This window comes from Polyergus mexicanus, unplaced genomic scaffold (genome assembly GCF_030449975.1).
Source record: "Polyergus mexicanus isolate NDT 795.1 unplaced genomic scaffold, iyPolMexi1.0 SCAF_13, whole genome shotgun sequence".
Classification (NCBI taxonomy): domain Eukaryota; kingdom Metazoa; phylum Arthropoda; class Insecta; order Hymenoptera; family Formicidae; genus Polyergus; species Polyergus mexicanus.
Genome location: NW_027223333.1, coordinates 6468318 through 6485248, shown reverse-complemented (window position 1 = coordinate 6485248; position 16931 = coordinate 6468318). Strand labels below are relative to the sequence as shown.

General features: G+C 32.7%; 1 protein-coding gene across 9 annotated transcripts in view; it reads right to left on the bottom strand.

Moving 5' to 3' along the window:
- The window catches only part of LOC138938492 (alkaline phosphatase), a 159173-nt gene that overhangs the window by 18731 nt on the left and 123511 nt on the right, over nt 1–16931 (bottom strand). For all 9 annotated transcript variants that reach the window (XM_070305503.1, XM_070305502.1, XM_070305501.1 and 6 more), the window contains one exon: nt 6276–6470. In XM_070305503.1, the coding sequence (XP_070161604.1) occupies nt 6276–6470 (195 nt within the window). The remainder of the gene's footprint in view (nt 1–6275; nt 6471–16931) is intronic.

The window sequence follows — 16931 nt, the reverse complement described above, 5'->3', positions numbered from 1 at the left end:
TAATCATAGCAAATCACTTTCTACCGGATTTATATTGCTTCGGATCTCTTTTAATAGGATTCTAAGGAGTTTATTTCATATACCTCATCATCTTTTCATGAGAACTTTGACGGTGAAAGGAGAAATCGATCATGTTTCGTTTCACAAGTAAATTATCGTGTACTTAAAGCGTGTATTTAGAGCGAGGCATGCACTATTATTAAGCCACGAGAGGTTTATAATAAAATTACAATCAATTTCGCATAGATCTCCAATTTATTCATGTGCTGTTTTATTTCTTGATTTTTTTAATTGAACTCTGTATTCTTTTACGACAGTTATCTTTATTTTAGAATATTTATTTGGAATACTTCATACATCCTATACTATTTTATTTTTTCATATTTCGTATAATTTGTCTGTATTTCTTTTATAAAACATCTCTGAAAATATGCGCAATACACACGTATAACGCGGTCTTACTGAAACAAATGGATCCTCGAAAAAAATAACGAAATATATCAGACGGACAAGTACATATTATATACAAGTAAATATTACTTGTTTCAAGTATTTCAAACGTTCATATATTCGCGAATCTGTCATAAGTTCTTCATAAGCATCAAATTTATTCAAAGTGTATTCTGAATCCTAGTAAATTTAATACTTCAATGAAGAATATTAAATTATATAATTGAAAGAGATACACTGAATTTTTCTGATTTAATAAATTTTCTTACATTAAATTAATCATATCTCTCTGACTTTTCCTCGATAAAATTTTATAATATTCTTCAAAAGAAAATATTTACTTTTTTTGAATACATGATAATGAGTTTTTCTAAAATTCGTGACAAGTTTATTTTAAGACTATTATTAAGAAAATATTCTTTGTTAAAGATAACTGTTATTTAAAAGAAGTAAAGTAAACTGAATAATCATTTTACTTAGCAATAGAATAATATTTTTCTGTGTATACGATACGCAACGATAACCAATATATCGCGTTCTTCAAACGCGTCATTCAGTTTAATCGGGTTTTTTTTTATATCTCGAACGCTTACACACAAACGAATTTGCCACTACAGGCAATGATCATATTTGTGAAGCATCATTTTGTGATAAGCTACATCCAAAATATATTCTGATTGCTCTTATATGGTAACAAAATATCTGAACAATGATATTGCAGATCCGATTAGTGATGTAACTAGATTATAAACGAGATTAGATAGCTACAAATACGATATGCAATAATAGATCGCATTTTCGAATATAATAATATATATTTGTTAATTTACATTAACATGATTGTTTGGATATTATTTATTATAAACTTGTAATATGTATGCATCAAAATGGGGAAATGGGGAAGCAAGAAGAATGACGATGCATTATATTCATATATGCCGAGTATATTAATTGTCCAGTTACGCTAAAATAAAAATTTAATTACTAATTTGTCCAGATAATGGGTTCATTTACAATATTCTATAAACATCGTGTAAGTATTCGATAAATTTCAATTTTGTGCAGCGTTTGCGACGCAATTTATTTCGCGAAAATTCAGCTAATGGTTGTTCACATTTTCAATCAATCGTTCATAATCCGAAAACCATCGGTATTTCGAAGTTTCGTGTGCCTTCGATTTAGTAAAAGAAAAATCTATCTTCGATTATTAAACACGGCAATGATAAAACAGCTCGTTTAACGAAGAAACAAGTTCACACATCTGCATGACATTATTAACAATTTAAATCTATCAAATAGATATTCATATTCTGTAAATATATCGTTTTTGGGTCATCTAACATTTTGACGAAAAGAAACATCATTTCATATACCCTTCATACCTAATATCCGCGTAATCTCGTTCGCGTGGTCGCGGCAAAATCTTCTGATTTGTCTGAAATGGGGCTGTCTGTCTCGTTATTCTAGTTTTAAACCTTCTCGAGCCTTACCCGAAATATTTGTTTCCGTTCACTGAGCGATTATAATCGTGGAAATACACAGGGGAACGACTGCATATTCATTTCGCTTTACCTGCCGCGATTCAAATCGCAAAACGTCGTAACAAAAACGCGATATCAGTCCTTCTTCCATAGACCGTATTTCACGTAGCAACATCAACCGCGCGTAATTTAACGCCATTGGTCACGTCTATTACTTTTATTATGCGCGAGATTCTTGCGCGACCACCTTTCGGAATTTCGATCTCGCGACAAACGACGCGTTTCACCGAGACGAATCAAGTATCGTGAGTGCTGCTCGACTTGTATATAGATCGCAAAGACGAGGGTTATATTACGACAAAGTTAAGCCTTTCAACGCCGATCCTTTATTCAGATTAGTCGATAAATTTGAATTTTTCCCTACGCCATGAATTTTCTCACGTGACTTACGAAACCCTCTATAGCCACCCTACGTACGTACGATGTCAAATATACAACTGAACAACGGAATCTCTGATTGTTTTATTCGATTGGCGAATACGAAATTACCAGCGGTTTCAATTTTGAAGTGGGATCGCACAATATCGAATCTGATTGGAATCAAATGTCGGTACGCCTAGAATTGAATGACATCGATACGACCGTCGCGTGTTACCCAATTTTTATCTTTTTTTATTCAATTACAAATGCAAACGAAATTTGACGAAGCAAAAATTAAAAGCGTCCGTTACCTCGTGTTTTCGACGCAGCGAGCAAATTGCATGATTTGCTGGTTCGACAACCGCTATTTATATATGGCAATCAACACGTCAGGAAAAACCGGGAAACGGATGCAAACCTTTCCACGAGATCTATCGCCTAGCTGTACGGGGAAAAAAAATTACTTCCCGAATAATTGATCAATACTATCTCGATTATCCAAGCGTACATTTTTTTTGTTTAATAATAAAAATAATTTAATGAACGCTGTTTATATGCTCCTTTTTTATATATACACGAAGGATATATTCGATTTTTACACTACATTATAATAAAGATAAAAACACGAGAAGTATATATACACTGATATAAGTATAATCTATTAATTAATCATATAATTTTTTAGTTACCTGTATTATTAATTTCAGATATATATATGATAAAGTAGAACAAGACACAAAATATTCTTTGAAATCTTTTTCCAGCTTGTTTTAAACATCATTTTATTCTAATCGATTATAAAATAGCTTCGTCGAATCGGAGCTCCGATTCGCATGGTGTGTTTAATTAACAAACTCTCTCGCTTGAATTATGTCCGCTATCAAGCATATATATAAATTTCTATTAAATCATGCGGAATGTTATTGAATATAATCATAATGAGGGATTGCATTACTGGATATCTCCCGCTCGAGTAAATCGAGTAAATTTATCTGAAACCGATTGGGAAAATTTACGCAAGCTTACAGTGTCAATGAAATTGACTTAAAAATTGGAAAATTATTGCACTCATTGCATATAAACAAATATCTCTCTCCCTGTTTCTGAAAATTATTTTACAAAAAGCAATTTACATTATAAGCCATGCGTTTTTCAAATCGCTTCATATTTACATTTAATTATGTGAATAAAAATGATATCGCTATTATATAGTTTTATTATTAATCACGCTTTAAAAAATATCAGTCAATTAATAAAAAAGTTGAAACATAAAAGTGTGACAAATAAAAATTTTTTTACCAAGATTTACCATATATACATTTTTATTTCTATTTTTTAAAATAACAAACTTGTTTTTAAATTCTTCTATAAATGCGTATAAATAATTTTAAAGGAATTAAAACATTAATTTTTATTCTCTCAAAAATTATACTGAATTCCGCCAGTTTCTGTCTGAAATGACGCAATTTGTTTCCTCTTATTTGAAAAAAAGAGAGCCGGAAAACTGTAAATGAAAAGATATCTAAAGCTTAAAATTCGCAAACTCGTGGAAACCGATCGTAAACGTAAACAGATTAATTACATTTACAATGGAGTAATAAGATATCCAACAATCCTGCAAAAACGACGTACGAAACGAACGATAAAATTCAAGATAGTCAATTTTGAAAAATCGGGCTAGCTAAAACATTCAGCAACATCTTTCTTTCTCTCTTTCTCTCTCAATGTACGCCTCCGTTTCGGATTATTTTTTCGATCGACTGTGCAATCGGACAAACGAAACGAGCTTTTTGCGACTGCACGTACAGCCGGAACCGAAAAGCCATCCTTTACGTTCTCCGACGATTCAATTTAACCGCGACCGAGCAAACGGTCGACGGCCGCTCACGAAGTTGTCGAAGTAGATTGGATCTTATTGAATCCAGAACTGTCCTGCCGGAAGAGAGAGGATCGTCCCTCCTCCACTTGATGGAGACGACTTCGCGTCACCATATAAAACAGCGCGCTACCATCACGTCGGGTATTGGATCGCGACAACGGGGAACGTCGTCGAGGGCAGTTACGAATCTCGAGTCAACATCTGCCGGCACCTCGGCGGAACGAGAGACAACGGCCGCGTTGAACTTTACCTCGCGAAAAAGTTTGGCGCAATCGGGCAAAGAGTCCGTTTTTGATTGCCGACAATTGGACGTTCGTCGCGGATCAGTGCGTCGCTCGTTCCCTTCACGGATAACGGGCCGGGAAAAACGGCGTAAACGAGAGGTCCAAGGAACGTCCCCGGAGACGGTTTTCATAAAGCGCGGTTTACACGACGCTCTCGTTTGTCAGCAAATGGCAAGCTTGTCGAAAAATATGACGAATGTAATACAAATATTGCATGAGAGCGAAGATATTGTTTGGTAAAGTACTTGCGTGTTTTTGCAAAATATTTTTGTTTCCATGTCTGCGGAGTATTTTATAAAAATCGATCGCAGCCAATAATGGTACAATATAAACTGTCAAAACGTAAGTTTTGATAAATTATTTGTTAGTTGTTAAAACTATACAGTTGCATAAGTTGTGTATTATTTTCTTTATGTCAAAATTTGTAACATATAATACGTAGTACGATTCTAAATCCTGCAAAGTGCTTTGATTTGATCAACAGAAATCTCAAATGCGCGATGCGTTTTTAATTTTCTCGAATTACAAAAGAAAAATCTTCGAGATATTTTTTAGAACTTAAGACGAACAAAGAAGAAAGAAATACACTTTTTACAGAAAAAAAATCTTAATTTTATGCACGCTAATTTTTAAATGTCATATTTTATTCAAATAAATTGTACCGCTAAAATAACGACCTAGTTTGTATTTGTTTCCTGTTTATTTGACCTACTTTCTCGATTCCGTAGAAAAACGCGCAATTACCGCGAGACTCCACAACTTTTTTAATCAAGTTACCAGAGATTCGGTGAACGCGAATCTGATTGGGAAGCACTGTGGTTTTAGCTCGATTCGCTGATGAAAGAAAGCGTATTAAGCTATTATGCGCCTAAAACAGTGGATATATACATATACTGGCAACTCATTAATTTGAACATGTGATGCAATAATGTTTTCTGCGAAGGCTGTCTTTCGGGATAGGAGTCGGTTGTTGGCGCGTTCTTTCCGGATATTGAAAAGCGGGAACCGCGCAACAATGAAAAGAATGCTTTTTTTCACGATGAAGAAAATAATTACGGCAGTTGGAATCGGTCGTCGAGATGGCATTTATTAACACACATACACACCCAAACACATACCATACCATACTATATTTACGCCGACGTGTGCATGATTAAAAATCCGAATGAGTGGAGCAGGTGCCGAGATAAGCGAAGTTATGAAAAGTCGAGATATTCCGTGTTTAATCAAAAAGAAAAATGCAACGGGATTGTACTAACGTATACCCATTTCTATTTGTTGAATTATTAATTAATAATTATATAATATAATTTAATTATAAAATGAAATAGAACAGATATAATATTGAATTATTATATAATGAATCATTGAGAATATAATCAATGAGAATATAATCGCTGAACCAATATTTATTTCAATAGTTTAATTTGATGCAATATAACTATATATAACGATATATACTTCAAAAATAAAGACATGTACTATTACCGATTGTCATAAAACTATAAAGTAAAACAATTATTCAATCACAAAAATCATTATTTTTTCGCTGTCTCCTAATTTTAAGTAGTACGTTTTTATATTAACTTAACATCGTTCAAAAATTTAAATACCTAAAGAAATGAATATAATGTTTTCCTAACAAAGAAGTTTTATTACCTAAGCATTTGTTCATTAGTATATCTATCCCCAGAGAAGCGGAAATGTCCCATTTATTTCGGATATAACGTACTGAAGACAGAAATATATGGGTTGGCTCACCGAATATGGGATTCCCGCGATGCGTCGCCAGTCCGCCAAGAGTTAATACATGTGAGTGATCCGCCGTTACCACAAGAAGCGTTTCCGTGAGATCGACCTCCTTCATAACTGCCTGGACAGCTTCCTCCAACGCCAGAGTCTCATCCAGCGCGCGATAAGCATTGTTGTAATGGTGAGCATGGTCGATTCTTCCACCTGAAACAGATCTCGCTCTGTGAGAGGTGCTCATGAGATGCCGCCATTTATTAAAGTTATCTTCGACTTCTTCATAACGCAACGTCGCAGTTCAGATCCATTTTTAAGACCTTCACAGTTTCTAGATATTGGTGCTTTTAGACTAAGTCGCTCTGCTCGCACATAACGTATATCCAACTTATTAAAAAAGATTACACCTGTATTCTTTATATCATAAGAATAATATGAAATAACATTAATTTAGATAAATTAGTTAATAAACCTTTTCAGATACGTGTTCTCAGAAAATTCTTTTCGTCAAATTTTTTTAATTTGCCGCATTGTTAAAAATTAAATTTAAATTTCATTAGTCTCGTGTTTATATGATAACAATAAAAATTGATTTTCATTAAATACCGATTCTGTCTTTTATTTCAGCGTCGAAAATATTCTGTTTGCGCGAACCGTTATTGTATTCGAGTTTCTGCTTTGTCTACCAGTATCCACATCTCCGAAAGCTTGTGTAATGTTTGTCACTTCGGGGCTTCATTAATAGTTCTCAATTGGATTTTAATCAACGGTGTCAATCATGGGCGAGATGTTGGTCGTTTGCCCACATAGTAACGGTTAGCATGAGAACAACGGTTCTCGTTATTGCATTAACAAAGTTACACGTATGAACTTAACTCGATCATCGTGATAATTTTATCACGGCAAAATTGTGGCGTATCATATATGAGCGTAATGGCGCTAATTATTTAATAAAACAAAGCAATCGACAAATTTTCACATAGGGTGTTTCAGTACGTTTCAGTTATAGACAATATAATGTAATGCAAATTTTTACTCTCCTAATTCGTTAAAATCTTACAAAAATCGACCATTAAATAATTGGCTGTTTGTTATAAACATCGTAGAAGAATTAAAAATTGATTTATTTAGATATATTCATCGATTTTAAATATATTTATTGTAATGGAAAATTTCGTACAATTTCAACGGAATTACGAGGATAATATAATATAAAAAAAATAGGAGGAAACCATTTTTTTAAACAAAAATATAAGCTATAGGATAACGAAATTGTCATACAACAGTCACTTTTCGCAGTTATTGGTAATTCGAGTTATCAACAAAGTTACATATACAGAGATTTAGCCGACCGTATTTCAATTCACATAAACGTGCGGGTCAATGCGTCGAATGTTTTGTACTTGCGATTATGTCAACCATTATACGGCACATAATTGCTCCAACTATTCATACGTCAAATAACATTTCTGATAGAGATATTAGAGAGATTCATCATTTTAAAAACATTATAAAACATGTATATTTCTTGTAACTAGCCCATGAAATGCAAATTTATTTGTAAATATTGTAATGATAATATTGCTTACATATTTTTGCATGGATATCTTCTTAAGCGGAGTAGTCGCTCCCTAATTCATCAATTTAGTTAAATTAATTAAGTTAATAAAAATTATCTCAATTTCTGAATACATTTTTATTATTACATTTTTATTATTTAGAAATAAAATAACTTTAAACAGCATTTGAAAATGTTTTATAATTGCATTACCGCGTCGAAGGGAAATATCTACCTCCAATAAATATATAGTTATATAGGATTATATGTCTTCGCACGGGTACATATATCGTACACGCTCGCGACCGATCGCGACGTGCATTCGAAGAGCAAGACCGCCGGCAGGAATATGAAGAAATATGTCATCGGTTCTACGATCTTTGCGTGCCGTGTCGTATCGATAAAAGTGACTGTAAAGAAGCTACGGGGATAAATGCCGGCGCGGGGATATGACGCTTAGAAGAACTGCATCGTCTGCACGTAGCTGCATCGATCCTCTCGTTACGCGCCGTGTCGTGCACATGCGACACAACGGACCCTCGTTCGACCGACTTTATCCGATTGCTGCGCGTTGTGCAAGAACAAGAGAGACAGAGGGAGGGAGCCAAGATTTTAGATATCATCCTATACAGGGTTTAGTCGGCGCCAGACGGTGCAGCGTAGATAAACGTACATAAATGTTGCGTCTAACCCTTCGCTGCATCCGAGTCTCGTTCAAATCTACTTGACTCCGAAGTAATATATATAAGTTCTTAGTGTGCATAGGGAGAACTCGTTTCGTGAAGCATTTAAAGTACCGCACAACGAATGCGATACGGAAGAAATGCAAATCTCTGTGTTGCAGTACTGTTATACTACATATAGGGAAACTGTTAGAAAAAGATTATTTCAAGACTTTTGAAGACTGATTTAAACGGGAAAAATTACTCAGAAAGAAAATTATCCACATACAATTGCACATAAATATATATTTATATACAGAATATATATTGTTATGTATGTTCTCTCTCTCTCTCTCTCTCTCTCTCTCTCTCTCTCTCTCTCTCCGTTTATATAGGAAAAATAATAATAAAAATAATTAAAAGAATAATTCTCGCATTCTTTTTTTAAATATTTTTAAAGAAATTTTTAAAGATTGTAATTAGATTATATAATATTTTATACATATAACTATATATTTATATATGATTACATATAAGCATTATTTTCTCTTGGATGTTTATAATCTAATCGTAAACTTTACTTTTGTATAAAAAATAATGCGAAAATTATTCTTCCAATTTATTTTTCAATTATTTTCATCATTTTTCCTGTATAAATGAACAAAAAGTGTATAAAAAAAAGAAAAAAAACGTATATGGACATATTCTATATATAATGTAGTATGAGGGAACGTCATTTCAGTGTGTGTATCACACAATAATTTGGTTTAAAATTTCTGTTTTATTATTTGCAGATGTTAATTATATTCATATTTTAATTTTTAATTATGTTATAGTTGTAATCTCTTTTTATATCGATTGCAGTTGCAATTATTAAATTCGAATCTCGTTGCTTTTGTCTATAGCTTGCAAAATTGTATTGTACGAGCTTTGAACATGCATTCTCCGATGTATGTAACGTGCTATAAATATAACAAAGTAATCTCGGTACATACAAAGAAATCGAAAACAGCTATCAAGAACGTCAAGTGCCCTAGATGCCCGATCACCATACGTTGCAAATTCTTGCTCTCGCAGGATCGCCTATCCCGTGTAGCAAACAACAAAGTCGTCGTGAAATGAAAAATATCGAAATACCACCGGGGAAATAAAAAGTCACCGAAAAGGGAGATCGTCGATTCGCGACCTGTAAAGAAGGCAATCGATGCGAAATGTAGTCTTCGCGAAGAGATTTGCCGGACCGTTTGCCGAAGTGCGATTTAATGCGCAAATCGATAGCGCGTTTCAACATCACCAGAATAAAACGGAAATGGATCTTAATCATGCGGAAAACGATCAAAAGTTCATGGATTTTAAGTATCCCAGTATACGTCTACTTTTTGTTGTTATCGATGACGCGTTACGGCGTATTTTTATGCTATCCCATAAGAACGTATACACAATCAGATATTTTCTGTCAAAGTGAAAAACAATATTTTCCGGGATGGGTTTTTCGTTATAAAGACTGCAAAAATTTCAGAAAAAAATCATCATTTATGCTTTATTTTTCATTAAACTAATTTTTACTAAAGTAAATTGGACCCGACATTTTGGCTGCAACAAAACTTATATTATTTCTATCACAATGATTGTGATATGAGAATTGCGTTATTTCATGTTAACGTCAGAAGATCTTGATTATTCTAGGATTCAACCTCTATTGTTGCTATTCGATACGATGCAACGCGACACTATCTTAGTGATGACAGTCGGTGAACGGTCCGGCAAACAGTGGCAGCACTTCAATTATTACGACTACCAGCTTGCCTCTATTTCGAATTGTGCCAGTTTCCGGTAATGGCTACTTAGAGTTGAGAGCAATAAAGACGGAATTTACGATATCCCAGGAACAATCCCAACAATCATTGAAATGAAAAACATAAATTTGTATTTATATGCCAAATAATTGTCCGGTAATTGTCCGTGAAAATCAGAGAAATAAATCAATTTATTTATTTTTAATTTATTTTTATTTTTTTGTATGTATTTATGTGCGCAAATTTTTTTATTTATGTATCTCGTTTCTACAGAAAATTTATTTTTGTATACTTATAAATTGATAATTAATGAGAGATACCGGCGTGTATGTGATTTGAAATAATGAGAATACTCAAATATCGCATAAACTACATATTTTAATCGTTTATTGTTTATTGTTTTTAACGATTTAAAAATTTTCTCTCTACTTTATTTATAGATCTTACTTTTATATGTATATATATATATTTTTTTTACCTATACACGATATTTATTACGCATCAGCACTGGAAAGCCAAGTAATGTAAGTTTTGATGTGACGTAAAAAGTTAAAAGAACACTTTTTTTAGAAAATATATTAAGTAATTTCCTTCTCAAAGCATATGTAAACAATAAAATATCCTCAAATTCTAAGCTTATATTTCGATGGAATATTAATATTTCTATTCCATAATGTAACTTCTTTATAATTTTAACGATTGGCTCGTTAAACTTTCGATTGCGAAATTAACAGTATTTCGAATATTGACTTGTTTCTCAGAATTATTTTAGAGCCCGCGGGGAATCGGAACTGTCGCGTTCAAAGATTTGCGGAAAAATCCCGTAGCGAGTTTCCAGCTGGGACATCTTCGTTCGCGTAACCCGCTTGCGAGCTTTAGATTTTAATCCGAGCAAAGTCCGACAAATTACGTTCGTGCCGTTAATTTTGGAAAGCCGTTTTATAGGGACTGTCGAATTGCTTCAGGCGACTCGTATCTGCATTTTTCCAAACTACAATTCAAAGTAAATACTACGGCGTTACCTAAAACGGCACTTACTGCTGAAATCAATATTTCATTGTTTTCAGCGGCATAAACATATAAGAGGATTAAATAATGAATATTCGAGAGAATATAAATGATTTGAATTTCGAGCAATATCGAATGGCCGTTAGGAATTATTAGATACTGTATTACGTAATTAAATTAAAATATTATCTATACATGTATGCGATAAATGGAAAATGATGAAACTGGCAAATTGTGCGCGGAACAGTATTGTATGATTTTTAGTAATTAATACGACACATATATGTTATTAATATGCTCGATATATATAAATGGAAAATACTACAATAGAATGAAAATTGAAATAATTTATGTTTACATATGTAACATTATATATAAATATCACTTTTTCGATATATTCATTTATTTTTTTTTAAATAATATATATTATATTACGAAGAAAGACGTGAAAAATGTTTACACTTATTGTTAGAAAGCTATTCTTTATCTAATCATCGTCCAGGAGTCGTATCTTTTTATTTTTAATGTTACAGAGTTACATTACCGCTGCTAAATGTGTTACCGGAAGTGGATTCTCTCGTCGGATTAGGGACAATGATAAGATATTAACCGCAGCACCGTATATTATCGCACTTTTTACGAGCGACTTGGGCCAAGCATTAATTCGTCAAAGAAATGACGATCTATTACGATGCCATTTTCATTATTAAGAAAGATCATGAAATTACTTTTCGCAGTTTTCTCGTCCCAATTTAATATTACGTGAATAGCTTTTTCATTACCGTGTCATACATTAAAAGATTTTCATATATAGAAGCAATATATCGTAACGAAAATTAGAATTATCCTCTCGGGATTAAAATCTGCTCTAGACAAATCGCTCCGATGTAATTATATTATCTTATGGGGAGAAAAGAGAGGCGTTAACACACACGTAGGGATTGCGCAAAAAGTTTCCTTCCTCGCGAAATTGCGCGGATGAACCGTCAGATGAACCGGATGACATTTTTGTATACTAGTAACAGATAGAGTTAACATATCTGGTACTTGCAGTAAGTGCGCTAACCTTGTCGTTCCTTTCACGAGGAATTTACGGACAGCCCGTTTGGACCGTGAAAGTACGGTTTTAAGAGGCAATAAAGATACTTTATCGCCCGGTAATAATACATGTACTTGCTTGTTCAATGACGCAAAGCCTCGGGGATGAAAGAGATTACGTGGAATAACGCGTCGACTAAGCATCGTAAGCGGGTTTCGTTTTTCCGCGATAAATTCTATGCGGGAATACACGGGGGTATACATATACTGTGTATCACGCAGCGTAGAACCGAGAAAGTTTGTGCATCGCGATACTGCATACATGTGTATTCATGGAGGAAAATACAATAAATAGAAAGCATCTTATCGCATATATTGTTCTTATCTAGTTGCGTAGAAACAAGAGACAAATTATTTCACCAATATAGCGTTAAAACTTCAATTATCTAAAAAATAAATATATTCGGAGAACACATTGAGATAAATCTGTACTGTATTAATTTAAAAAACGCTAATATTAAATATTAAAATGTTAAATAATTGGTATTTATAATTTGTAGTATTTTTTATAAATAGTATGTTTTAAGCGTAATTACGATATTACGATTTGTTCTTTTTTTTTATTAATAAATATCAATATTATCGTTTTCTTAAAATTTAGAATGATTTGAACTGGAAAACGCGCGTCTTTATAAACAGCTGATGCAGTTAAGACATATCACTGTAGGCAACGTTCGAAATTAATATTCAGATGACCCATTTAGCTTCCGAGTTCTCTCTCTCTCTCTCTCTCTCTCTCTCTCTCTCATGCTCGTCCTACCCAAAACCTGACCGCGTAACTATACATCAGAGAACGTGACGTGTAAACACATCCATCGGCTACTGAAACTCAGCCGACAGCCGCCCGACGTGCAAACGAGCCTCAAGCCGGCTTGAGGTTTATCTCGGATAAGAGCTTAACAGGAAGTTCGGACGTTATGCATTTATCTTTGCGGACTGACAAGAAAATATGACTTCCGGCCCAGATGTGCTATTTCTTCTTGAATAATCAATGCCAAGTTGAAAAAGCATAGATGCGATGTTTTTAAAACAGGAGATCTTGAAATGCCGTTCATCCATTTAATTATTTTTCCTTACAAAGAAAAGGTACTTTCTTTTAAAACAATATATACGTATATTCTTTTATCCATAACGAATAGCTATATAAAGCGTAGTTTCAACATAATTGAAAAGAGAAAGAGAGGAAGATAAAAACTTTGCCGGGATCCATGCATCAGATTAAAAATACTTGCGGCGGTCACGGTGCTATCAATGATCCTGATGAATGCGATAAGTCGCATCGAAATGCATTAGCGCGCAATGAACGTCGATAGCTGGTAGAGCAACAGTTGTGCGAAACTTTAGCCGCGGCGTCGAGATCTCAATGCCGATTTCAAACAGCGGCTGTGAAACGAGACTGTGCGAAATGGGGACGGTCATCTGATGAAGTTCCCTATCCGGAAGTCTAGTACGTCGGTCTCTAAACTCGGCAATTCGCCCGCATTTACCGCACGATGTACAGTATTTTAACGCATGCCGTAGACGCGTGTTTAGATTGCACCACGCTAATCCCGAGATATATTTGCGGCAACATTGGCTCTGTCTGACATATGCCAATATTCCGAAAACTTGGTGCTTCAATTTTAGAAACGAGCGAAAACTATATGGAAGTTAATTAACATGCTTTCCGTAATAGCTTTACATTTGCGATATACATGTGTACATGAAATTTGTAATGCATTAAAAATATTCGTGTATGATATAGAATATGTATTAACTTAAAATTATTTTGACAATTATGTGTGTGTGTTTTTATCAAAGAAACAATCAAATATACATAAAGCGGTTTTTTATTTGCACAACCGTATATCGTATGAATACTTTATCCGCAATACATTGCCATATATTTCATATATGTATACTGTAAGCTGTAGACAAAAATGTTTATAAGTTAAAGAGAAAAAGTTCATGTACGATTATTTTTCATTTTCAGAGCGAGAAAAATTGCTTTCCGAGTTAAACAATCTATTTCAGAAACACCTTATATTAACATACAATTGCTAAATGTATTGTTTTACAGAATAAGAATAACCGTACCATATATATGATCTGTTTATGCTTTTTTTTCTATTCATTTTTTGTTCATTTTTGTCATCAAAATTATTAAATCTTTCCATTTGCGAGCAAACGATTTGTTTTATTTATGTGTTTATTTATTTACGTAATTAATCCTCCATTATTTTTCCAATAAATAAAAAGCGCATCATAAAAAATATATTGCACTATATTGCATTATATTGCAATATATTAAAATGTAAATAAAGGTAAATAAATGTAAATAAAATTATTTTCTTTGACAAGTTGCATTTTAGTTGCCGGTTTCTATATACTATACAGGATGAGGCATCTAAGACAGACCACCCGAATAATTCCTACAGTTTTGGAGATAGGAGAGAAAATGTTTGAAATAAAAGTTATATGATATCAAGGGGAAAATCTTGTGGAAGTGAACATTTTTTTTTTAGATGGAGGCTTAAGAGATTTGAAGATCATCTTCATTTTTTTTAAATGGAACCACCCTAATTTTTTTATACAAATCGATTTCTCGCAATATTTGGCAAAAAATTATAAGGATAAGATGGCCAAAAAGTGAATAGTTTACGAAATATTTTCTACTTTATTTTGATATAATTTTACATAAACTATAAAATATTTCGTAAAATATTCATGTTTACATTCGTATCCTCTCTGGTGTTATCGCTTATACGGATCATAGAATGTAAATAAACATTCAATCATTTTGTACACTTCAATCTTTATGTATTAATACTACATGTTGAGTTTAAGTAAGTATTTAGTATGGAGTATAAAGTACAACATATTTCGTGAACTATTCACTTTTTGGCCATCTTATCCTTATAATTTTTTGTGCCAAATATTGCGAGGGATCAATTTGTATAAAAAAATTAGAGTGATTCCATTTAAAAAAATTAAGATGATCTTCAAATCTCTTAACCGCCTCCACCTCAAAAAAAAAAAAAAAAAAAAAAAAATGTTCACTTCCACAAGATTTCCCCCTCCATATCATACAACTTTTATTTCAAACATTTTCTCCTATCTCCAAAACTATAGGAGTTATTCGGGTGGCCTGTTTTAGATGCCTCACCCTGTATACTATATGCAACATTTCACTTATTCAAAATGCTAACACTGCATATCGAAGCGATATATGACATAATCAAACATTGTTTCTTTTTCCCTTTATTGATAATCCTCTCTGGATGGTCTGAATTGTTTCCAAGAAAAGAAGGAAAAAAGAGAAAGATTAATAATCTGTAAATAAAAAAGTTTCAGAAAAAATTTAATTAAAATAAGATAAAATAATTTCTTGCTTTAAAAGAATATCGATTTCGTCGAATATACACATAACTGTTACAAAGTTGAGGGCATAGTATAAGAAATTTATACTACGTACTTATAAAGTCAACAGAATTCATTTCAGTAAAATAAACGTAAGGTAATTTTTCAACATAGTAATTTCCTCTCTTAATGGCTCACAGTTTTAATTTAACACGAGTTTGACGAGCTTTTCATGTCTATTAAAAAAATTGTTTATAATAAAAAGCCAATTATGTAAATTTACTTTATTTGTCATTTTGTATCCTCGGGTATTAACTTTTTCGCGTAACTCTTTCATGATTTTTTAAATTGGAAACCTTACACATGTATTCCAGTTATAATACTGTAAAATTATTTACGTTTGTATATTATAATATAAATTTATAATTACTTTTATACAGCATAAAACAGTATATTACAGTATTTTATACAGTATATTATACAGTATAAACGTATATTACTTCTTTTGTAAAATAATATGATCAATTCTTCAAAACATATCATATATGTATACTCATGATATTCATCTCCCATCTATTAAATAAAATAAAATATTTAGAATGTAATATAATAATAATAATAAAAAATTTATTTATTTTAGATATATTTTATTTCGTAGAACAGCTATTTAGTAAAAACAAATAAAATAAAATAAATAGGGTGCTCTCTTCTAAAATTAATTTGAGAGACATCAAAAATATAAAAATTAAAAATAACTATCATAACATTTTTTTTCTATGAATTTTTTTAATAACGAATCCAGTTTCACGCGTTGGACAGCACACGGGGCGTATGTAACAATTTTAATTTGTTTAAAACATTTTTCTTTTTCAGTCTCTGATATTTTTTCAATAGTAAGTAATGCATTTTCCGCAATGCGATCCGAGTGAAATTTTACAAATATGCGGTAAGCTTGTAGCGTCGCGCGTCAGTCCATCTGAATGATGATAACATACTCTCGCGTATCCTCTAACCGGAAAGTGTTAATCAAATTGTTGTAATGTGCAAGTGTATGCGGATAGCTACTTCACGTAAATAACTTTAGCGCGCGGAGAGTTTCTCAAACTCATTTATATGTATGTGCAGGAGAGAGAAAATGCGCAGGACAGAGAGTTCCGATCTCCCAACCGAGGATACATTTTCGAAAACGCGTTCCCTTTAAGAAAAAGAA